This window comes from Denticeps clupeoides, chromosome 17 (genome assembly GCF_900700375.1).
Source record: "Denticeps clupeoides chromosome 17, fDenClu1.1, whole genome shotgun sequence".
Taxonomy (NCBI): Eukaryota; Metazoa; Chordata; class Actinopteri; order Clupeiformes; family Denticipitidae; genus Denticeps; species Denticeps clupeoides.
This window is the reverse complement of record NC_041723.1, coordinates 12,910,255-12,935,491: the sequence shown is the minus strand read 5'-3', so window position 1 is coordinate 12,935,491 and position 25,237 is coordinate 12,910,255. Positions and strand designations below refer to the sequence as shown.

At 42.5% G+C, this 25,237-nt stretch overlaps 2 protein-coding genes across 3 annotated transcripts; one reads left to right on the top strand and one right to left on the bottom strand.

The window, feature by feature from the left end:
• Positions 1 to 601: 601 nt before the first annotated feature.
• On the bottom strand, positions 602 to 4,767 carry cdhr5b (cadherin-related family member 5b). Its single transcript, XM_028958792.1, has 12 exons — positions 4,654 to 4,767; positions 4,432 to 4,518; positions 4,242 to 4,343; positions 3,735 to 3,917; positions 3,552 to 3,642; positions 3,042 to 3,139; positions 2,646 to 2,852; positions 2,446 to 2,559; positions 2,298 to 2,364; positions 1,918 to 2,160; positions 1,589 to 1,764; positions 602 to 1,096 (listed from the first exon to the last, which is right to left on the bottom strand). The coding sequence occupies exons 1-12, from the start codon at positions 4,765 to 4,767 to the stop codon at positions 602 to 604; spliced, it is 1,977 nt and encodes a 658-aa protein (XP_028814625.1).
• Positions 4,768 to 14,288: 9,521 nt separating this feature from the next.
• On the top strand, positions 14,289 to 19,570 carry drd4a (dopamine receptor D4a). 2 transcript variants are annotated; one of them, XM_028959176.1, is made up of 4 exons: positions 14,289 to 15,136; positions 16,015 to 16,127; positions 16,835 to 17,408; positions 19,031 to 19,211. In XM_028959176.1, the coding sequence occupies exons 1-4, from the start codon at positions 14,705 to 14,707 to the stop codon at positions 19,076 to 19,078; spliced, it is 1,167 nt and encodes a 388-aa protein (XP_028815009.1). In that variant the 5' UTR covers positions 14,289 to 14,704; the 3' UTR covers positions 19,079 to 19,211. The 2 variants fall into 2 exon arrangements, with proteins under 2 accessions (XP_028815009.1, XP_028815008.1); XM_028959175.1 differs by having other exon boundaries at positions 14,291 to 15,136; positions 16,835 to 17,412; positions 19,031 to 19,570.
• Positions 19,571 to 25,237: the final 5,667 nt, after the last annotated feature.

Sequence of the window (25,237 nt, the reverse complement as noted above, 5' to 3'; positions counted from 1 at the left end):
ACCTAGTGTCCAAGCCTTTGGAGGGTGGGATGAAATCAGAGAACCCAGAGGAAACCCATGGCAACAGAGAGAATGCATGCAAATTCTGCCACCACAAAGCCGGAGCCAGGCTTCCAGTGTGAGGCTGCGTCACTAACCTATTTGAAAACCACCTGAATCCAAACATTTATGGTGACATTGTTTATGGTTACTCCCATCTATGACTGTAATGGGGCAAAGTACAGTACTATTGTGCTGGAGTTAATTACTCTTCATGCTGCTCTTCATGGAAAGAACACCTTATCACACACACAATAACTGTGCCTTGCCATTTGTAATCCATGCAGTTAACAGGAAGTCTGTCTTCATTGTACTGAAACCTACCAACACTGCCCTGATATGAAAATGTAAAATTTATTATACCCTCAAACAAAACAATGAACATTGACATACAAATATGATACATAACGGTGTCACAATTTGAGAAAAAAGGAGATAAATGTGGAATCATGGAACTGAACTGGATCAGTTGCTGTGCTGAGAATATTGTCTTTTACCAAAGCATCATTCATAGATTTTCTAATATTTCCATTGGATAAATATGAGCGAAATCCACTGAGAGCTACAAATTCTCTGAGTCTGAGCTGTCATCGACGGTTGAACCCTTAAAAGTTGCAGCCCTGCCACTGTTCAAGTCTGTTTCTATAATAGTGTATGGGCTGTCCTCCTCTGAGGAGGATTCATCATCATCATCATCATCATGTTCCCCAGTGTCAGGTATGATGACCACCTCTTCTTTAGCACCAGGGTCTATGTCCTCCTTAAACCAAACAGACTTGTAGCCCTCCTCCACCTTCCTCTCCTTGGTGAGAATGGGCCTCACCTCCTTTTCACTGTCGGTTTTGTCAGATTCCGCAAGACTGGAAACGTCTGACTGGGTACTGCTGAAATTCACAGCTTGTACTTTGGAGACTGGATTTTCTGATCTTGGCACAGTGCTCTGCTGAAGGTCCACCTCATCTGAGTGTTGGGAATGCATGCTGCCAGAGTCTCCATCATTCTGGAAACCCTGGTTATTGTATTGAACTCCATCCTTTGGACCAGATATTCCTGCAATCTGTGAACAGAGAGCTGAGTTTGATCTCTGGTCATCTCCAAACTGGACTTCTGTAACTCACTTCTGGCTGGTTGCCCCAGTGCTACTCCACCTCTCTAGCTGATCTAGCATGACTTGTTTTCAACATTCCCAACTTCCCCCACACCATTCCACTGCTACGTTCCCTCCACTGGCTTCCCGTAGCTGCCTGCATTTGATTTAAAATACTGACGCTTGCCTACATTCATATAGACTCTTCTCTGTCTTGGCTGGAATGAACTTCCACTGAGTCACAGCTGATGTAAGATCTTCAATTGCAAACCAAAGACCTGCTCTTCAGGAAATACTATAATCAAGGCTCAAGAAAACGAAAAAGTTGGGTTCTGAGATTTTAAACTAACAACTATGAAACAGAAGACAAAGGAGAAACGTATGTCAAATGTAAATACAATCGAACTTTTGTGTCTTGTACAAAAAACATGTAATGTGTCAAGCTAGAAAAAACGAACTCACAGAACTACGGAAGATGCTGGCTTCGGACAGTTTTTTCCAATCTGCGTTGCCCTTTTTGATTTGGAAAATGAGCAGTCCAATGATGACCAAACATACAACCAGCAACACAGCCAAACTGGCACCAAGGGCAGCCATGTCCTCAGTTTTATATTCACCATTGGCAAGTTCACGACCCCCTGAAACACAGAGCAAAACTACGGCATTATTTATCTGAAGCTCTTCAGTTCAGACATATTTTGAATATAATGAAATTCGAAGTCAAAGCAGATAGTAGAAAAAGCAGAGGCCAGTACAGCTAAGCGGATTCTGCCGAATGGGACCTTGTGTACCTGTGGTACCTGTGGAACCAGTTGAACTGACTGGAGTAGGTGTTGTGGGGTCACCACTGGGGCTCTGGGAGGAAGTGAAGCTGCTATCTGTTATTTTTGTCATATCAGTGATGGGCGTGCTACTGGACTGCTCAGAGCTAGTGGATGCCTCCGTGCTAGTGGATGCCTCCGTGCTAGTGGATGCCTCCGTGCTAGTGGCTGGCACCATGCTAGTGGAGGGCAAGTCAGTGGTTGTGGAAATGCCTGGGGGAATATGACACCAGCATGAAGCTTGGGAAGCAGTGTAAGCTGCAATAGTCATTGTTTTTTTTAAGTATTCAATTGCAACAGAGAAAGCATCTCAATGAGCTTCCTTTGAAATTCTCACTTTTGTTATTTACCTGCTAAAACTTCAACGTCGATCAAAGCTGTGCCTGATTCTCCAGTGACTGTGTCAACAGCACGAATCTACAATACAGAGACATGCTATATAGCATAATAATACTAATTACTACAGCAGAAATGTACAAAGGAACAAGAACCACTTACCTGTAAAGGCACAGAGCTTGGCTTAACATCCTTCACAAGGAGAACGAATCCTTGTGGTGTGATAATGAAATCCTCACTATTTTCCACTTCATACTTTAGGTCCGGATTTATTCCCTGTCCATTGAAATATATATGAAAAGGATTTATCAGTAATTCCATATGTGATTGTGGTGAAAACGGAATCTCATGGCAAGTCTTACATCTGCAAAGTCTTCATCTGTGGCCAGGACATGGAGGGGCTTTGTGGAATACTTGCTTTCCAAAACCATACTTCCCAAGTCTGAATCTGTGGAGATGTATCCTTCATAGATATCTTTATCAAACTTTGGTGGATGTTTGGTTTTTGCCACAACCTGGAACGTAACTGTGGTTGTGGAAAATTGGTCGCCGTTTATTTTTTGAGATGCCTGTAATGAATTAGAATCACTATCACATTCTATCACATATCATGTATATGTTTCTTTATCCAAATCTATTCATATTACAGAATGTTGTAGAACTTCACCGTTTAAATGTATATTCAATGTACAGTATATTTTTCCATTATTTCTATGTTATGGTAAAAGTAGAATAGTGATGGTATGAAACACATTTACCAAAACAGTCAGAACTATTGGGCCTGCAACATCCACAGGGGTCAACATTGTTATATTTCCTGAATCTCTGTTGATCTGAAAAATGCCAGCTTCATTTCCTAATGATGAACACAAAGCAATGAAAAAGCATCTTAACAAATGTGTTAATGTGTTTTTTTTTGTTTTATTAAATCTGCCATGTGTAAGAATTTTAGTTTGCTGCATTATTGACATGATCATTTTGAGCAGTTTTGAAGTTTAATGAAGTTTGCATAATGACCAGCAAGTAGCACTGGGACATGTCTGATAGCTAGCATGGTCAGCATAACTGACTCATAGCTGAATTTATGCAGGAAAAGCAAGAATTGATTATTCCAATCACATCACTAAACATTTCATTTCTCAACTTTGGAGGAAATAGTGACTTGGATATTTTGAATGAACTTTTGGATTTCGCATAATATGGTGACGCTGCGACGAATCCAATGATTATCAAAAATGGGCAGAATGTGAGTAAAAAGACAAGGTTACCTCCAAGAAATTGATAAATAATTGGTTCATTAATCCCACTGTCACCATCTATAGCGTATACAGGGCCTGGTTCCAAAGACAATGGACCGTCCTGTAATTTTATTGAAACTGTACATTACCAACAAGCAAAGCCTACAAATACTTGACACTTTTTCACAAACAAAAAATGTAATTATTGTTTACCACTTGCTCTGTTAAGTTCACCTCGCCTTGATAACCTGAGGTAAGGCACATTTTGGTGGTCGCAATATTCATCTCTGTACAAGGCTGGAACCATGGTGGGCGGTTGTCATCGTCTAAGATGTTGACGGTGACCGTAGTTGAGGCTGTGTGGGATGGTGTGACGGGAGCAGATGGAGCTGTATCCTGAAATAGATCATTAATTGTCTGCATACCACTTTGAATTGTCTGACAGCCTATTAAAAATCAGCACTCCCACCTAATCTCTCAATGCCACACCACCTCATAAACCCTAATGACGAAATGATGTTGCTTAGCAACAGTGTCAATTCCCGGAAGGCCTACTTTTCTGTGACCGTTCGATATCAGCAGTTTTTATTGTGGTCACAGATTCTGGTTTCTTTGAAGAATTAAAATTACTGTGCACATTTAGTATTTTTGGATCAGATGTCCTCTAACATTTGTGGTGGAAATTTTAATTATTAGCAGATAACTATGAACAGAACTCACCTGAACATGCAGCGTAAACCTTAAACTTTTGGTTGAGTCATAATCAATTCGCTTATTCACTAGAATGTTTGGCAAGCTCTGAGCCTGCAGCTTGAAGTCATCCTGTGTAGGATAAACAAACAGATACTGCAAATGATCTGTGTGCATTTATCATGTATATACGTGAGCAAGTAGATGAAGACGCTCTTACATTTGTCTGCTCAAGGCGATAAAATAATGGACCCCCATCAGCATCAACTGCTGTGACGGTGCCTACAGGTGTGTCCACCTTCGACAGCTAGGCAGAGATATTGCAAAGTTTTACTGTGCTACAGAAATGATGATGCCATATAACTCAAATATTGGATAAAATATGTACAACCAACAACTCAAATACAGGTAATACAGGATTGACATATCAAATTCTACGTACCTCAAGAAGCTCAAATGTGTATTGAGATTGGTGAAAAACCGGTGGATTGTCATTGATGTTTTGTATAAATACATACAATCTGATAGGCTGAAACAAAGCATATTTTTGACTCATGAAGTATCTACATGAATATATATGATAATTAAATATTTTTTAACTGTATATATAATACCATTTGGATCTGAATTACAAATAAGATTTTTGTGTGTCATTAAGCAAATTGTCGCTGAAACAGGTTTGTTCCCATAATTAAATAAACATAACAATAACGCTTAAACTAAGGAAGAAGTGGACAATATTCCTTAGTGATTATCTTATCAGCAGATCATAACATTGATAAAGGTGTGCTGGTCCATATTATACAAATGATTGAATAAATGCTGGCCCTTTGTACCATGTTCCCTCATGAATCATAAGCATGTGTCTAGTGGATTGGATGAAAAGAAGATGAACCCACGTTTTCCAGGTCCATTGGCTCACACGTAATGGCCAAAACATATGAACGGTCTGAGCTGTCCTGCCAAATGCAAATGTTACACAATTATATCAACTGGAATGAGCCGATTAGGTTCACTATTTCCAGTTGAGTTCACAGTAGCAGTGAAGCAGCATTCACACAGTGTGGGGAACCTACCTCATAATCAAACACTTTGTTTAGAGTAACGTCTCTGTCAATTAGACGAAACGCATTGGAAAAGTTGTTGACTAGATTGAGAGTCACACCCTCTTCAGCAGTGACTGTGAAAATGACTTCTCCAATAGTGTTGTTCTCTTTTATGTACAATTGATTATTAACAGGAGGTGTGCAGACTAAAGAAAAACAGAATGTCGGGTTTAATAAGAATTTGCACAATGGGATAAATTTTAAACATTTCATCAGCAGAACTGTGTATTAATAACAACTATATCAACAAAGCATAAAAGTGGACTATTATTGACAATGTGGTCTATATCCTTTTCTCTTGGATATTCAGTGGTTACAAGGAAAAGCAGAGAAACACTTACTTTGACCTTGAACCTGATTGAGTTTGCTCACTAATAGCCCAAGCAAAAGGCATCCGAGCACCGATGAAATCCTGCCGTGTCTTAAATCCATGGCCATTGCGAGGTGGCCTACAGATGAGGAGAAGAGTTGTGTGCTTTATTTGGCTGCTCATCTGCATAAACCTGCTGCTGCCATGGCTGATGGGTTTTCTCAGACTTTGACACGAGCACTTATCTCCTTGTTTATGGCAGCGAGAGCTGTTCTACGCTGGACTTTCGCCTCTAATAAAAACTCTGCATGCGAGACCTCGCAAATAATATTTCCCTAAATAATACATTTAAAGTAAAACAAGGGAATCAGAACCACAGACAGCTCATCAATAAGATTAATACAGTAATGATGGTAAAGATGCAGATGTACCTGCGAGTTGTTGAGTTAAAGAAACAGAACATCATATCTGGTGACAAATATGTGTTTGCATAAATTTTACATTAACATTAATTTAGCAGTCATATTAAATTAAAGATGCAGGAGGAAATAATTGGTGAAGAGGAAACTGCAAAGAGGACGTTTGGACTTTAGAAGATGCTGCACATCCATGATCCAGGCAGTACTTTATTGCTCTTTACTGTAACTGTTCAGCTGTTGCGATAAACATACACTTCCATACACTGACAGCATAATTTGCAAGGAAGTGGTGTTAGTTGTACTTTTCATTTAACTGTATGGTTATCACTATTGTAATTGGCCTTCTTACACAGATCACCAAAATGGTGGAATAACTTGTCATCTGACATCTTTTTATTTCTAATCTTAACAACTTTGTTATCAAGATTGGGGGTTGTAGTGAAAGTGAAGTGATTGTCACACGTGATACACAGCAGCACAGCACACAGTGCACACAGTGAAATTTGTTCTCTGCATTTAACCCATTACCCTGAGTGAGCAGAGGGCAGCCATGACAGGTGCCCGGGGAGCAGTGTGTGGGGACGGTGCTTTGCTCAGTGGCACCTCAGTGGCACCTTGGCAGATCGGGATTCGAACCAGCAACTAGTAGCTTAGTTGGTAACTGGTAGCCCAAAATCACATACAGTATGTCTCAATGGGCTTTGACAGGCCCTACAGTTGACACCCCCCACACTTGACCCTTCTGCACACAAGGAAAAACTCCACAGAAAAAAACTCTAGGAGAGAGAAAAAAAGAAAGGAAGAAACCTTGGGAAGGAGTGATACAGAGAGGGACCCCCTTCCAGGGTAGAGTGAGCCTGCAAATGGTGTCAGTGCAGGGCTGGTGATGATTTGTACAATATAATAATAAGTCCTACAGTTGTAGGGTTGGAGAAGTCCAGAATGTATTCCACTGTCATGGTCTAGATTGCGTGTCCATAATGATGCTACTGGTCCACTTGAAGATCCCTGAAGCTGTAGTTGTAATGGTGGTGGTGGTAACACCCTTTTCCATGAACCAGAAAGTAAAGTGGAGTGATTGTCTATTGTGATACACAGCAGCATTTAACCCATCACCCTGAGTGAGCAGTGTGCAGCTATGACAGGCGCCCGGGGAGCAGTGTGTGGGGACAGTGGTTCCTCAGTGGCACTTTGGCAGCTCGGGATTCGAACCGGCAACCTTTTGATTATGGGGGCCACTTCCTTAACCGCTAGGCCACCACAGGCCCTGTCAACTTCATAACATTTACATTTCTGGCATTTACCAGACGCCCTTATATTGAGCGACTTACAATCTTTAGTCACACTGACAGTCCCCCTGAAGACAACTGTTCAGAAGACCACAAAGTCACAGGTTCAAACCCTACTTAGAACCATCGTGTCCCTGAGTAAGACATTTAACCCTGAGTGTCTCCAGGGGGACTGTCCCTGTAACTACTGATTGTAAGTCAGATAAGGGTGTCTGATAAATGCTGTAAAAAGGCGTCTGGTAAATGTCAGAAATGTCAATGTTATGAACTTGTCTCATGTGGTATTGGATTTCTTCTTTTTATTGGTCAATATCTTAAAAAAATACAATTATCTCTCATTGTAGATAAATGTACCTCCATGGATAATTGAATATGTATTATGATTATTATTATTACATAGAATCATTAAACACACATCATTAGTTCAGTTAAGAGTGGAGAGGGCAACAATGCAGTGTTGGACATATGGCAGTAATAAGAGCCTAAAATAAAAAATTCACCAAACAAATTTTATTTAACACAATGGCATTGATAAATTACAGCATTGTTAAATCGTAAAGGCTGAGATTTCTGTTTCAAGGGCAAACCGCATTCACTCTGTGATTTTTTCACATAACAAAAAGTCACTTTTATGTATTTGTAAATTCATTATGTTCCTGAATATGTGCATCTATGTATGTGTGTATGATTGGACTGTGTTGCATAGACGTTTGCATGATGAACCAGGCAATTCTGCCACCAAGTGGCATTCTTATAAATGACAAGAGGCAAAAAGATCAATGACTGCAAAGGGTCTCAGTAGCTGTGAAGTCCCCACAACTTTTTTCTTAGCATCACACTGAGCCTCACGTCTTCTCACATCCTGGATATTTCCTCACGCCACCCGGACTTTACTGGTACACGTCAGGGCACATGTACTCCTTTAGCAGCAAATTCACCCTCTCCGTGTCACCCCCAAGACCACTGTGGATGACAACGAGCCCCATGAAGAACTTTTCAATCTATCAGGTCTTATAGAATAGACTACTTAGGCACATTACCTCTTTTTAGCATTCTGCATACGCCGGAGAAAGGCACAGATGGAGGTGACCTTGGCCTTCGATCTCAGGTACTCTGCGTATCGGTTGGAGAATTCGATGTCCCCCAGCTGCCGGGTCTGTAAGCTGGATCTTCTAGGCTGGCTGCAGCGGTGGATTATACTTTCAGTGTGTTTCCTCCGCCAAATACAAGGCTGATTTTATAAAAGTTTTTATATACGTTTAATAAAAGCAAAGTGTGGATCTTTCACTCACTTCATTTTTGAGTCATGCATAACATCAGATACCCACCATCTCTATTCCTACGTTTAAAAGCCATCTGCTATGCCTGAATAATGATCCATGGCTTAAATTAGGTGTTATAGGCAACACAAGATCAGGAGTAGAAACGTGGAGCATGCATCATTCAGCCACAGCAATGGCCGACTCCGAACAGGCCAGGCACCCAAGTCTAGAGGTACTGTACCTGTCCAGTACAGGTAAGCCAGCCGTGAGCTGGGAGAGAAGAATTGTCAGCAGCACTGCCTGAATGCAGTTCACAAGAAAGGCCATGATGCTCGCTCCTGGATTCACAATAATGAGCAAATTATACACTCGATTACAAACGTACTAAAAAGTAAGTAGAAATTTAAATAAAACATGGTTTAAAATATGGTTTCTGTTTGTAATGTCTTAAAAAGCTCATACTCACCTTTCGTTGACCACCCAAACACCCAGAGTGAACGTAAGCCTTGTCCGCGTCTCCTTATGAAGCCCTGCGCTTATTTACCAAGCTACCCCCCCCCCCTCCAAAAATGTCACCGACTTAACATCTTGACCCCTTTTCCAGCTGACTGCTCCATGTTTTATGGTCATGTGTATTTGTATTTGCCATTAGATCTATTTGTCTTCAGTTTGCCCATTATGATTTGGTGGCCCTTTTGTGTACTCACAGCAATAAAAACAGTAAAATTTCATTTCAGCGTCAATCCCAGCTTCCTTAATTGGTGGTAAATTTGATCGATCAAAGCTAACTGCTGTCCACGCTTCCGTTTATACGGTAGGTGACGGTACTGAAAAATCAATGTGGTGTAAAAGCAAGAGAGCAAGAGATGATGCAATCAGAACAAGCCCTGAATCAAAAATGCCGCACCCCGATTTCAGATTTCTACAAATTTGGATTGTGTGAAAATATACAGTATATATAAGTTAAACCAAAAATCTGCAGCAAAATCAAGCTCCATGTCTCTCTCTCTCTCTCTCTCTCTCACACACACACACACACACACACTTAAACACACACAGTTGAGCCTGTAGAGGGCGTCCTTGAGCTGTTCCTGATAACATTTGTTGATCTCTGAAATGGCATAATGAACAATGAACAAGCACTTAATAAGTCATGTGAATATGCCCTCATCATATCATACAGATTGCTTAAACTTTAAATAATTATTTCATGACACCCTCTTTACTACGTCCCAAATATGAATAGTTCCACTTTTTTCACAATGGAGGTTGAGAATTGGGACGTTTGTTTAAATCATCTCTCTATATAAAACTCTTGAGTGTAAAAATAAATTATTCTGGGTCAAAGTGACCTTTGTACCGTGTCCTGGACCATTTTCATCAGTTCCCGCTTACAAGGCGTAAACCGTGTCACCTTGTCAGCACCTACACCAAAAGAAATGAGATCAAGTTTTCCTTGACCCTACAGAGCAGGCAGAAAAGGAATGCTTTATTTTCAGCATGCGGTAGTCAAGGAAGAAAACATCGAGTGACAAAATGGTTGGTTGATGAATGTACAAATTTATACAAAAAGGGCATGAGAAATGTAAAAAAAATTATATGTAAATATGAAGTATGCCTCACATACTTCACATCTACTGTGAGATGCTGATAATCCTCCAGTATCTAGTACTGTGCTGTGATTAAAACAGTTTCAGACGGATGCCGAAATTTGCCTGTTAAGTCTTCCGCATCTAATTTGATGGTTCAGTAAACTGTATCTGGCATGATGAGAAAATAATGACAAAAATAAAACCTTCTACTTGTATCCCAGAGTTTATTAGAGGAATTTGCCATCCACTGGGGTGATGCTCGGAGGTGGAACCCCATTGGAGGATTTGTAGATCTGGCTCCTGTTTGAATGATCACAGGGGCTGGGAGAAATGAGCATGGCAGGTAGCCCTGACAGTCTACACTAATCTCATGAGCCCCGTTAAGTGCCCACAATAAAACCTCATTAGATGAAACACACAAAGGTCAGTGGGCTGTAAAAGGGGTCCGTCGGTTAAAGGGCCGGCTTGTCGCAAGCTGATGCAGAATGACGGCACACATCGCCGCACACACTGAATCAAGAAGAGCATCACTGTGAAAGGGTGATGATGATGGGGACATGGGGAACATGGGAAATAAGTGGCGCCAGGCTTACAGAGCAACAGAGTTCTCTCTGTCAGTCTGACAGGGGTCCCTGCATAGCATGGGAGACTACAATTATTTCATTAATTAGCTGATAATTACTCATTAATTAGGCTGATTATGAAGGAGGCCATGGAGGGCTTGTAGTGAACAGAAAAGTACACAAAATTAAGATTAGTTTAGATTTGATTGGTTAGTCTCCACCCAAGGTATCTAGTGATGTTGCCCTTATCTTTATTTAATTGTGACATTATATACATTCATACAATAGTTAAAACACTATAAGCAGAGGACACATTTCGTTGTGGCACCGTGTGCTGTGCTGCAGTGTTTCAGAATGACAATCACTTCACTTTCTTTTCTTATTTTTAACAGAAAGCACAAATCAAGTAAACTCAAATAATTAAATAAAAAAATACCCTAATAGCATCCCTTTGTCTCATGATTTCTTAATAATAATAATATAGCAGTTTTTTAAAAGACCGACCCGTTCAATATTGTACTACCCACATCCTCTGGCACCCAGACACCAACTAAATCAGACTGAAGGGAGGTGACTCCTGCACCACTATAATCTCAGCATTAAAAAAAAACAATTTCATTAATAGGTTGCATGGAAGCACCAGCCAACATGAGCATCTGTACAGATTCAGCCATCTGCTGCGCAATGATCTCACCTCGATTTTTTAATAACAAGCAATAAAATGATCATTCAGCTATCATTACCCAACTGGGGGCAGTGGCGGCCTAGCTGGTAAGGAAGTGGACCCGTAATCTGAAGGTTGCCGGTTGAAACCCCAAGATACAGCCCAGATACCACTGAGGCGCCTGGCTGCCCACTGCTCACCAAGGGTGATGGTTAAAAGCAGAGGACACATTTTGTTGTGCCACCGTGTGCTGTGCTGCAGTGTTTCACAATGACAATCACTTCACTTTTTTTTCAATTAGACCATACGATCAGCTATGGTCTTACATTCCACTCGGTTGGGGAAGTGAGGAGGCACACACGCTCAATGTCCTTAACCTACACATCTTTAATAACACAGGCAAGATGGCCAAACTTGAAACACTACACAAGAACCAAGGAGCATGTTCCTGCAGCGTCCACGTTACTGCAGGAACAGAGCGTGAGGGAGAAAAGCCACATATAAAGGGTTCGAATCTCCCATGCCAAACAAGCATCTCTGACTGGCAGCACCTGGCTAGCCCAGTCGTGTCACACGGTGCATAATCATTTAAGTAATCATTACATTTAAGCTTAAATGTAATGCAACGGGTAGAAAACTACAGCTTATCAGATCACAGTACAGCCCTGCACAGGCCTGCCGTGGTGATGCAGTCAGAGTTTACATCATCCATATCATCATCATCAGCGCGACAGTGAGGATAAAATAGAATACGATGCAGAAGAAAGTAATTACTGAGAAGAATAAAGAAAATAAGCCCCCCCATAACAGAGAATCAGTAATGACTTAATTACGGTGCAACTAATAATTGATAACAATTGAGATGTGAGAAGTTTTGGGATGTGACCTAAAAAAAACAAAAAGAAAATAATATCTAACAGTGTTCAGTCTTCACTGAAAATGTGAAATGTGAGTAAATGTCCTGTCATGTCTCCACTGGCCTAAATGTCTTCAGCCTACATCTTGAAACGCCATCTGCTGTGCGCTCCATACAACCGCATACATTCATCATCGCGACAGTGATTAATCCATTTTTTATGAACGCTGTCGGCTGTTTACATTGGGAACCAGGACAATGGTTTTATGGTCCTCACTTCACATTGCAATCAAGTGTTGTTCTGACATTTTGGAAGTTAATTAACAACCATTCAAAATGATAAAAGTCAGCGAGTACATCTATGTACATCTATGTTAAAATGCCCGTTTTAAATCTTTTTTTGTGGTTTCACATGTGGGATGTAGAATGAACCATTTGGAACCAACATCTGAAATCGATATGAAATCATTTTACATTTACATTAACATTTACGGCATTTGGCAGACGCCCTTATCCAGAGCAACTTACAACGTTACATCGATGAAGAGATCAATTCCGGTTCACTAGGACCCCAACTATGAATACATCTATTTTATTCACTCTGTTGTAGATTCTGTACACAAAGTTCGACAACAAGAAAATTACAATTTTCTAATCCTCAACTCTGCACAGTGGCATTTTGATGAGCTCGTTTGATGTAAAGCTTTATTTCATAGACCCTGAAATGTAGTGGAAGATAATTTGAAAACGGAAAACAGGCACGTTCACCTGCGCTCAAAGTACCTTGATGTACACTGTGTAGAAACTACTAATAAAAACAGAAAATTTTACAATTGATTGGGTGCTGGGAGCAAATGAAAAACTCATTATTCACAAAATACAAGTAAATAATAAAAAAAGAATGTAAAGAATAAACAGAGACACTGAACTGCAAAATGGCAAGGATATGCCTTTCCAAATGTTAGGGCCTAGAAAGGTGCATGTGCATGTGTGTGTCCAAACTAAATCAGAAGAGCGCTGTTTTTTTAACCTGGTCAAACGTGGCCCGTGTTTTGTGACGTCACATGCACTTTCGTCCTCCTTCCCAACACTCCCCTCTTATTGCACTCCTGCCCCCTACTGGCTCTAAAGGGAACATTCTCCATTAGCGTCAAGAAAACAGAGGCTATAACGATGAATGAAGGTTAATGGAGAGTAAAGTATGCTGTAAAATCAAAACGGCCTTAATCACATTTTTTATTATGGCACTGAAGTAACTCTTAAATATACAAATGTGGATCAGTTTAAATACAAATACAAAGAAATAACACGAATGTTATTAATGATACTACTGTTGCTATTAATAATTCTTCTTATTGTTGTTATTAATATTATTGTTGTTGTTACTGAATGAAAGTTCAGCACAACTGAACCCCCCCGTGACAGCTGTTTCACTTGCCACATGATAATAGGTGGGATCTGTCGTATGGCAGAGAGTCAACATTGCGGTCTGTCCTGTGGGAAAGAGCAGACCTGTGGAATCCGTGGTGCATTAAACAGGGAGCTCGTGAAGCAAGATTTTACTGGTACATGCACCAGTGAATAAAGTTTCGGTCCCTTATCCCAGTATTCCCAGTTCATCTACACACATAGGTTGTTAAACCCACTGAGTTATTAAATGAACACTGAACAGTATTTAGCATTCAAATAACAATTTACAAACTGGACTAAACACTGATTAATTTGCAGTGTTAATTGGCATACTTGCTCTCACATATAAATACCACAACACACATGGAAAATTAGGGAATTCTGCAGTAAACGGTTAAGATGCATCCATATTGGCTACGTTAACAAAATATCTTGGAGATTCGATTTTTAAAAAAGTGGTTTCAGATTTTCACATGGGCACCAGTTTTATCATTCCACACATCTCTCCATCCGCAGCCTGAAAAGGACGACCTCTGCGGGGTCCCCCGTCCCCAGATCAGCTGGCCGCGCCTGCTATTTCTGGTGCTTGGCGGGGAACGAGATACGAGATCGTGCTTTGCAGTCGGGAGAATTTAATAAGGAGGTCTCGTCGATGTGGGTTCGCTCCGGTTTAAGACGCTAATAGCGCTAATGCGTGGTGACATCACCACGCACGTTAATCCGCTCTCTGGGACGTCGTTGTTAGACTCGTAAATGTTACGCGGTGCATAAAGAGACTTAAGGCGCGTGATCCGCAGACCCGCGAGGTTTTTGTCGAAAGCGGCGACGGTCAACTTTTTGACCCGCGCGTCCCCTGCGCGGTGACATTTTTTGGGGAGAGGCGGGCCGCTGCGACTTTTAAGCGGCTTTACGCGTGTGGATCTGCAGCGGCATTCTGATAAGCCTTCTCACCGCGCACCCCCACCCCTCCTCGCACAGCCTCCTGCCTCCAAAGAACGAGGGGAACGGAGGAAAACTTGTGAATGAGAGCGGGACAGGGGGTCTTCGGGTCTCTCCAGGAGCGCACGGCGCCGAGACGCGCGGGGCGCAGGAGACGCGCAGCCGAGGCTCCCGATGGCGGGGACGGACGCGTCGAGCGCGGAGCGTCTGGCGTGCGAGCAGGAGCCCGGCACGGCAGGGGGACACGGGGGACCCTGGTGAGACCCGCAGGCATGCCGGACAACCTCACCAACGCCAGCCACGCGGCGCCGCCACGGGACCCCGGCCACAACTTCCTGGCCCTGATCTTCGGGGTCCCGCTGATCGTCGTGATCATCTGCGGGAACGTGCTCGTGTGCCTCAGCGTGTACACGGAGAAGGCTTTAAAGACCACCACCAACTACTTCATCGTCAGCCTGGCCGTCGCGGACCTGCTACTGGCCGTGCTGGTCTTGCCGCTGTACGTGTATGCAGAGGTGAGTACTTATTTCACCTTTAACTCGTGCATTTACTTAAAACCATGGACCGAGTTCCATGGCTGTGAACTTTATCTGACCCTTACTGGAGTGAGAGTGGGGAGGGGGGGCTGTACCACCCCAGTAATGTTTTGCCACAAACACACTGGACACAATAGACAATTTGTCTGGATCGGCAGTGGGGCCAAGAGAAGCGAGCGACCCCTCCTTTTTACCTTCATCATCAGAGGGTCCTGGAACAATGGTGACTGGCCGTACATTCCATTCCCAGGGGGCCAGACGGCGCTGTGACCTGAAGACCGCGGGCTCGGAGCTGAGCTGCCGAGCTTCAGAACTTTCATTACCTCAGCCGCCGCTTGTAGGGCAGAGATGGGTCACTTTGATCCGGGTCCAGTTGTCCCCGCAGCACCAGCAGGGGTGACTCCTCCGCCGCTCCGATAATGGATATGTGTCATTAACCGGCAGCCCTTTCATTTCGAATCAGCCAGAGGGGCCAGACTGTGCACCTCATTCCAGACAAAGCACAGGAAATTAATAAGGAAATTAAGGTTTCTAGCACCAATTTTACCAGTGTGCTGGGCAACATGAGTGGCAGTTCTGTCTTGATTAAACAGAGCAGATGGGGAAGGAGATTAGGAAATAAAAAGTAGGGGGGTTCGTGCAGGGGGGTCTGATTTATCAATTAAATATTATATTGTGGCTTAATTAACAATTCTTTTCAACTGTCCCAGGCAAGTACGAACAAATCACTATTCTTAAAACAGTTAGTTTATAATCAGAAAATGGGTTTACAGATGAGTTGAAAACTATTGTGATAAATATCTATATTGTCATTTGATATTCAGAACATATTGTCTCAGCCAGATAACTGTGCTCAGTTCCAGGACGGAGTCTGGTCCTTGAACATGACCGTCTGCGACGGGCTGATGACCATGGATGTGATGCTGTGCACGGCTTCCATATTCAACCTCTGTGCCATCAGTGTTGACAGGTCGGATGTGTCACCTTCATACAAGTGATTTAATACTGCTGCAGCAGAGAAGGAAGATAATGAAATTATGAGGTTGGAATTCCTTGTGGGGACGAATAATGAGTTAGCCACAAAAATTGATATGACATTGGTGGAAATTATAAAAAATAATACATTTGGAAAAAGCTATTTATTCAGTCCAATTTAAATACACTTTAAAAAAAGCTAACGTCCTTGAATCGGCTCTTCCCATAGTTCTTGATTCTACTGGCAATAATTGGATCATAATACTGATATATTGCCAGGTAATTTGTGTTCAGAGTTCAGGCTGGATTAACGATTTAATTTGAAATATGAAATGCAACGGTCGTATATTTTATGCTTAAAATAAAACAATAAATAAAGGGCACAGGCATGGCGGGGGACATGAGAAATCGACAATATTAATATGAAGAGGTTACCAGTTCATCTCAGCTGATTTACATGACATTCACATGATAAAGGACGACGGGGCATCCTGGGTTGTTCTGGCTACGCCAGAAGACATGAGATACTGCGAGCAGACGCTAATAACGTCCACCACAGACATGATCAGAAGGCCTTAATCCTATTAAATATCGGTCGCGGTTTATTGTCTGTTATTGCGGTATAGGTTATCGGAGCAAATTATTCATCTTATGAAGAGATTTCAGTCACCGTATGTGCACCTGCGTCTTTTTTTTTTACAGGTTCATTGCTGTGTCCATCCCTCTGAACTACAACAGGAAGCATGTGGACCAAAGGCAGGTGGTCCTCCTCTCAGCAACCTGGATCCTGGCTTTGGCTGTGGCCTCGCCCGTCATGTTTGGCATCAACAACGTTCCACACCGGAACCAGACAGAATGCAAACTGGAGGACGATAATTACGTCATCTACTCGTCTGTCTGCTCCTTCTTCATCCCCTGCCCCATCATGCTCCTGCTGTACTGCGGAATGTTCCGGGGCCTGCGGCAGTGGGAGGAGGTGCGCAAGGCCAAGCTGAGGAAGAGCATGCAGACCTGTCAGAAGCTCCAGGAGGCGGCGGTCGGGCTGCCCCCGCTGGCCGGCCTGCCTCCGCCGCTGCCCCCTGTCATTGATAGGGACCTTACAGACATGACCCTGGAGGAGCTGGACCAGTACCCCGAAACTGACTGCGAGTTCAAAGGCGATTCTGTGCCAACACTGGCCTTCCGTGGTGGAGTAAACGGCCAGGAGCCTTTCAAAAGGAAGCGGGCCAAGATCAATGGGCGGGAGAGGAAGGCCATGCGGGTGCTGCCAGTCGTGGTGGGTGAGTGAGTTCCCCTCTCTGACTTGGTGTTCAAGTAGCGCGGAGAGAAGGCGGCGTAGGGTGCGAAGCGCTAGCGGCGGCAGGATTGCCTTTCGCTTTTGGCCTACATTGGCTATTCATACCACTTTAATCTCCAGATCCAATTATTATGCAGGGTTCACATTGGGCCATCAGGCAGCCAGCAGCCGAGGAGCGCTGCTTACAAGGTTTAAAAGTTCATCCTGTGTTTGTCTGAGCAAACCAAGTGCATGTCACATGAACACTTTTTTCACTTTTATTAATTAACTTGAGCGATGAAATGTATTTTACTTTCTCTTGCACTATTTTAAAAAGCACCCGCTTCACGATTCAGTGCTAATATATGCATTGTGTTGAAAAGCTTAATTGAAACGTTTGTCTATAACTCACTCAAGCTCAGGCAAAGCAACAGCAGTGAAATTTGATGCAATATGCTGGGAAGAACTTGAAATACTGTGCAGCAAAATGTTGATTTAACTTCCTGATAATTCTGATTTTGCCCAGCGTCACACGCTCTTAATGTTGTGCATGTCAGATATCCGTCCATATCTGGACCTGGGAGTCTCGGCAGCCTCTCACAGAGCCCAGGGCATTTCCCCAGGAGACCCCACACAGCCCCTTTTCTGGAGTTGGGCATGGAACTTCATACTTTATAAAACTTTATACTTAGTGGTCACTCTGTTGTGCCCTCGCTAATTCATCATCAAGGCAATTCCTCAAGGCATGAGTCTGTCACACGATCCATTTCTATTAGTAAATTGATATGATCGTCATAATCAGGAAACCTTTTCTGTTGTAAGCGTCACCTTTACGTAACCAAACACACGTTTGAAGACTGATCGCGATCTTGAGAGTTCCGTGATATACATAAGAACGTATACACTGGAACGTTAGGAAATTAAATTCAGCAGTTAATCAGAGAAAGTCATTCTCCATGCTTTAGTTAAGGCAAATGGAACTGTGAAGTCTGTGAAAATGTCTTTGCTTTGTTAGAGCACTTTTTCATAAAATGTCTACATTCTTGGCTTTTTGGCCTACGTGGCAGTCATATGATTCGAACTGAGAAAACATTGGCGAGGGGGCCTTCCAGGAACCCAGCTGTGGAACCTGACCTGTGTCCAATTGGGCTTATTCAGGGTTCATTGGATTGATATGAAGGAGGGTTCGTGGTTGAGGCGCACAGGCACAGGACGCGGCGCACTGTGCAGACGGTTCCCCATCAGCCAGGTGCTACAGTGAAACGTGATCCTCGGCGGGACATCGCCGCTGCATCACTTCCTCCCAGAGTCCTCTCTATATGTTCTGACTGATGGCGAAGTTATGAAACCTCAACAAGACAAAACGGCAGGCGTGACTGAGCGCCTGTCCGTGATTCATCATCTCTGACCACCATCAAATCACGCACCTGTCGCCTTGAATAAATATATATTTATATATATATATATATGTATTTTCACAGCGTGAGCAGATTTGAGATGGAACAGATGGCTGCATATGCCCCACATTCGTGGCCTGCTTAGTGGTAGGGAAAAGCATCGCGCCGAGAGGACCTCCTCCGGATTTACGCTCAAATGATCTGTTGCTCTTCTCTCCACCGCAGGCGCCTTCCTGTTCTGCTGGACGCCGTTCTTTGTGGTGCACACGCTGAGGGCCATGTGCACGACCTGCGACATCCCGGCCAGCCTGATGAGCACCGTCACGTGGCTGGGCTACGTCAACAGCGCCCTCAACCCCATCATCTACACGGTCTTCAACACAGAGTTTCGGAAATTCTTCCGAAAGTTTGTACCCAGCTGCTGCTAATACCCACACTTGGGCCCTAGAGGCGGACACAAAAGCACAACAAAGCCAATACCGTGCTCGCAAATTGCCATAGTGTTCTTTTTTTTATGATTTTTATACTCTGTATTTTAAAGCTCTTACAACGCATGCTTTCAGTCATGGTGGCAACGATACGGCTGTAATAAAGAAATTGGCTGTTTATTGTGACGTGTTTCGTGTGAAACATGACGTGGTCGGGGCTGATCATTTTCCTTCGGTAAGCTCAAAGCTCACTTCTGGCAGCGCTACTGTTTCAACAAGCCTTTTGTTTTGTATTTGCAATGCAAAATTGCAAAAAATAAACCCTCTCTGCTGTGAACAGTGTTGCAACTGTGAGACGTTTGGTCGGGTAGAATATTGAATCGTACATATTTTCTATGAATTTTTTCTGTGACTCTACCTTTTATTTGAAATATTATTTCCACATATTTACTATTTATACCTCATGGCTTGTAACATTGAAATTGTGTGCAACATATGTGCCAATAGCACACAATAGCATTAAAAACTGCAATAAGATGCTTAAATTAGATACAATTTAGATACAATTAAGCAACATTTCATTGAAGTCAAACAATTAATTATAATAGAAATCAAATAATCGGGGGGGATTCTAACTAAATATAAACAAGCTTAAATATATTGTGTACCTTGTGATCCTCCTGCAAATTGTCACTGTCCGTTCACACAAGTCATTGTCCGAATCCCAGGAATAATTAGGAGGTCAGCGTCATAGGACCTGAGTGACTCTACAGGCATGTGTATTCAGGCACTTGTCCACTGAGTGATTTAACAGGCAATAAAGAGACCTGAAAATCTATTCTGGAGCTAACAGCCAATGAAGGACCAGGTGAAATGTGTGCTTGGCTTCTGGTCTTTGTCAATACTCATGCTGCAGCATTTAAATGCTCTCTGACTTATTAAGAAGAAGCAAACGCCGATTTTCCACCAAGGGTTAGCAGTTTGTGCTGGGAATTTCGCTTTATTATCTGTCCCTGGGCCAAGAAAGCCCAAATGCATCATAGATGGGATAAGCCTGGGACTCCATGGTGGCCAATCCATGTGAATTGGTGACTGAATTTTCTGAATCCTTGCTCTGTGCCCAGAGTCCTGGGATGGCCTCCGGCATCTGGAATTAGTATACGCAGTTATGGAACGTGAGAGAATTCAGGTATTGTCATATTGAAATATGTCTGAGCCATCAGGGCAGAAAGAAAATGCTTTGATGGAAGTGCGATGATTCCGTATATGTTAGCTGACGTAATTTTATTGTCACATAATGTTGCTGAACCCAGACACACTGAAGCAACTCCAGCTTGTAACAGTGCATCGTACGGCTGGCATCATAGGGTCCTGTACATTTTTGTTCCACACTGTGTGGACCTTCAATGTTCACTGTCCATTTTCTGTGATTTGACTACTCTAAATGTTTTCTGACCTAAATTTTCCATTGAGATTATGGTTTTACACAATCCTTCCTGGTTTTAATAATGTTTTGGACAGTTCTTAACCTAATTTGGGGAATTAATAGTTTTTTTGGTGCCCCCAAGCACCGGGTAAATGGGGAGTGTTGCCCCAGGAAGGGCATCCGGCGTGAAACCTTTGTCGATTGTGTGGACGACCGGACCGGTCGATCCGCTGTGGCAACCCCACTCAGAAAGTGAACATTAATCATGCTGAAACATATTAATCACTGCAGTAATTGAAGCTCCAATGCAAAAAAAACGTTATTCTGAATCAAGAGAAATTAACTTTTTTTTTTCACTTGATTTGTTTATTTCTTGGGTGTCTTATCAGCAATTTGTATTAATTCAGTAATTATGTATCATACATCAAACTTCACAATGTAGACGCATTACTTATTGAATGAATGAACTGTTGACATAAAACAGTTTCTCTTAGGGCCCTACATGTCATGAAGTTTAAAAGTCACTCTCACCAAGTGAGATCTCAAGGTCACAGGAAGCAAAAGAGATCTTCAGGCAGACAGAGAGGTGAACGGTCCTCACAGAGCTTTTAAGTTGGATCACATCATCCTGCATTACACTCAAAAAAACTCACAGCCGACACAGCCACCATGACGGCTCCTCCAGCTTTCCGTCACCCTGTGAACTTCAGCATGAGGGAGATGGGGACTCGGAAAATCCTCATGCAAAATGACAAACAAGAGTGGACTAGTGCTTACCCAGCAGCAGGTGACCACAGTTCATTTATATGATCTGGTGTAAAAGTAACCGCATTTCATAAAAAGAACATAAAATTATGGTGGTGGTAGTGTGATGGTCTGGGGCTGATTTGCTGCCTCAGGACTTGGAATGGAACCATGAATTCAGATGTCTACCGAAATGTGCTGAATGAGAATGTCCGGCCCTCTGTGTGTGACATGAAACAAACTTGGGTTCTGCAGCAGGACAATGAACCAAAACACACCAGCAAGTCCACCTCTGATTGGGTGAAGAAAAACAGAATACAGTCTCGGCCTGAATCCAGTTGAGATGCTGTGATGTCCTTAAAAAGGCGGTTCATGATAAAAAAACAAAAAATAGTTTGTGGCTGAACTACAAGAATTCTGCTAGGATGACGGGGCCAAAAGCACTCCTCAAGACACATGATTGCAGTTCTTACTAATAAGGGTGGCCACGCCGGTTATTAGGTTTAGGGGCAATTACTTTGTCACGCAGGGTCTTGTGACAAAAATAAAATAATAAAATCCTTCACTTGACCACATTTTGACTTTATAAATATATTTATGTTGTTTTGATGATCTGAAACGTGACTTACGTGGAAAAAAGGCACTTTTTCACACCACTCTAGTCCCTGACAAAAGTCTTGTCGCTTGTCTATTTTGTAGAAACACCTGCTATCTGACTTAATCTGACTTTTAATTAATCAATTGGTGTTAGAAATAGTTCATATGAAAAGCTGAAACCCTACCAAATAATGTTTAATGCATTGAAATGAATGAGTTTTTTTCCTGAAAAATACATGTATCATTTAATCAAGACAGAAAGGTCGAGACAAAAGTTTTGTTGTCGAGACAAAAGTTTTGTTGCCTATACAGAAATTGAACAAATTTACTGCAAATACAAAAATATGTCAGCAAATTAAGTAGTGGTGCTGTGAGATCCAAATTTAATATCTTGTATGACTTCCATGAGCTTGAAGGACTGCATCCATGGGGTTTGACAAGGATTCATACAATTTATTGATGAATTCATCAGAAATAGCAAAGAAAGCAGTCTTGCATGCCTCCCAGAGTCCATCAATATTCTTTGGTTTTGTCTTCCATGCTCCCTCTTTCATCCCACCCCACACATGCTCAATGATGTTCATGTCAGGTGACTGGGCTGGCCAATCATGGAGCATCTTTATCTTCTTCACCTTGAGAAACTTTGATGTGGAGATGGAAGTATGTGATGGAGCACCATCCTTCTGCAGAATTTGGCCTCTTTTATGGTTGGGAATATAAAAGGTAGCTAAGATTTCTTGGTATTTCAGACTATTGATGTTGCCTTCCACCCTGCAGATCTCTCGCACACTCCATACTGGATGTAACCCCAGACCACCAAACTTCACTGTTTTATGGGTGAAACTCAGATCCATGCGGGCTCCAGTAGGTCTCCTGCAATATTTGCAGCGACTGTTATGTAATTCAACAGAAGATTCATCTGAAAAATGCCACTTTTCCAGCGTCCATCCTTTTAACAGGCTGTGGGCCTTGGAAAATGCCACACGGGTTTTCAATTGTCTTTTGTTGTCTGCTTCTGGGCACTGATTCAACCATGGAGACATGAATCTAACAAACTGTCCTGTTGACACAGGGACTTCAGGTGACCAGGTCTCGTGGAGCTCTGCTGCAGTGGAAATTCGAGCCAACAAATGGTCCTCTCGAGCAGTTGTCTTGCGGGGTCTGCCTGAACTGGGCTTGTCAAAAACGTCACCAGTCTCTTCAAATCTTTTTTTAATCTTCTGTACTTGACGCTGAGACACATTGAAGGCAGTGGATCTGGTCTTCAGCCTCTTGATAATCAACACTTTAGTCTCAGGGTGAATCTGCATGTTTGCAGAGGTCTAGTTGCAGTAGATGTGAAGGTCTGGTGTTCTGGGCTTCTTTTTTATACACACCTGAGACCTCATTGATCCATTATTAGTCACAGGTGAAGCTCATATGACAAGGCGACAACACATATGTCTTTGCAAAAATTGACTCAATGGGCTTTACCAGCTTTGAATATTAGAATACTTTTTGACAGTTTCGTTTTGCACTAAAACATTATTACAAAAACTGTTGGGGTCAATTTGTACGCAAGCGACAAGACTTTTGTCAGGGACTGTATAACAGCAAGGAAATGTTGTGTTGCTCAAGTGTGGGAAAGCAGTTTGTTACTGGCTGCTCTTTATTCATCCTAATTTGTTCTAAACTATTACCTCTTAGAATACTTCACAGAAGAAGTGTATACGATTTATTTATAATTTTTTCTGTACTCTACTGAGTGTGTCCTGAAGTTTAAAGTATGCATTTCTATATATTAAATGAAATATACTTTTTTATCATGAGGGTTTTGGTTTAATAATAATGTTAAATCTATTTTATCAAACAAATGTGTATTTTGTAAATAATTTCACCACTAACATTATGTACAGTATGAATACACATCCATTCGTGTGTTGCTGGTCAGAAACTGGACTCGGTGCGACAGTCAGAACATTAATAACGACGATGGTTGGGGACAAACTGGCCCCGTTCTGCAGTGAAGTCACTCAACAAGAGCACCTGCAGGCACACATGGATCAAATGCTGTCATTTCAAAGTGGAGTGATGTCCAGCTCCGCTGGGAACAAAACAGTGTGGCTTGAAATGTCACGTCTCAACAGGTTTCTGTGCAAGTTGCTTTGGTTGTGACTTATCTGTCTGCTGGACAGAAGGCGCAGAAGCTCCGTTGGTATCCCAGCCAAAGGCAAGTGACAGGAATACAAAAATACTCAACAGAATAGAAGCTCCAGCACAAAAGCCCAGAACACAAAGCAAAATATCGGAGCTTTTCTGTTTGCTTGACCAACGTTTGTTGCAGAATGTGTTGTTAATTGGTGACTCGGGGATTTCAGTGCGGCATTCAGGCACATGACATGAATAATTGAACAGCACATGGTTGCATCAGGTTATTTCTTGTTTCTTTTGCTAGATGTACCTTCATTATGGCTGTATTTTCTGTTCTTTCCTGAGCTCTGATGGTTGTAATGAGACGGGTTATGACATCAATTTCAACAGACTGACCTTGAGGGGAGCGAGACACGATCAAAACAGAGAAGTGAAAATTGTAGTCGTCTCACAAATCACCCAGAGGCAGATCTGAGCAGGCAGCCTGAAAGAATTGTTTCCGTCTGCGAGGCATCTGAAGCAGTCATCTCACTGCAGCCCAGATATCACTCATAGCCTCGCAGGCAGATTTTAAAGTTCCCACGTCTTGGTTATTAAAATAATAAAACTTCAGTGAGCGCTCATTGTTAATGGAATAAACCGTGCAATGCAGATTGTAGAAAAAAATAATCCAACAGCAGCACTTCAGTGACCTTGGCTGCTCCCATGTGACAAGTGCCCCATCACAATGTGAGCAGGCCATGGCTGCAGCCTCTTTTAATGAGAGGGGGGATAGATGCTTCGGCCCCAGAACGATCCTCTTCCCCCCTTCCGCTCCAGAGCCGGGCCCCGTCTGCAGTCTCTCAGGTCTCCTCCCTGCAGTGGCCCTCCAGTCAGACACGCAATAATTAGGCTGCTTTTTATTTCCCCTGTGACCTTTAAAAGGACGATACAGTAAGAGCTGGGAGTGAAGTATGCACTCATGTTGCGATGTAAGACAGCCATTCTTCGATTGCTGCTGCAAAGCTAAAAACATAAATACACATAAATCAAGTGGCTTGCCTGCATGATTCATTTTGCATTAGTTCCTTGTATAAGCAATAAAGAAAGCGGAGGGCTACAGTGACT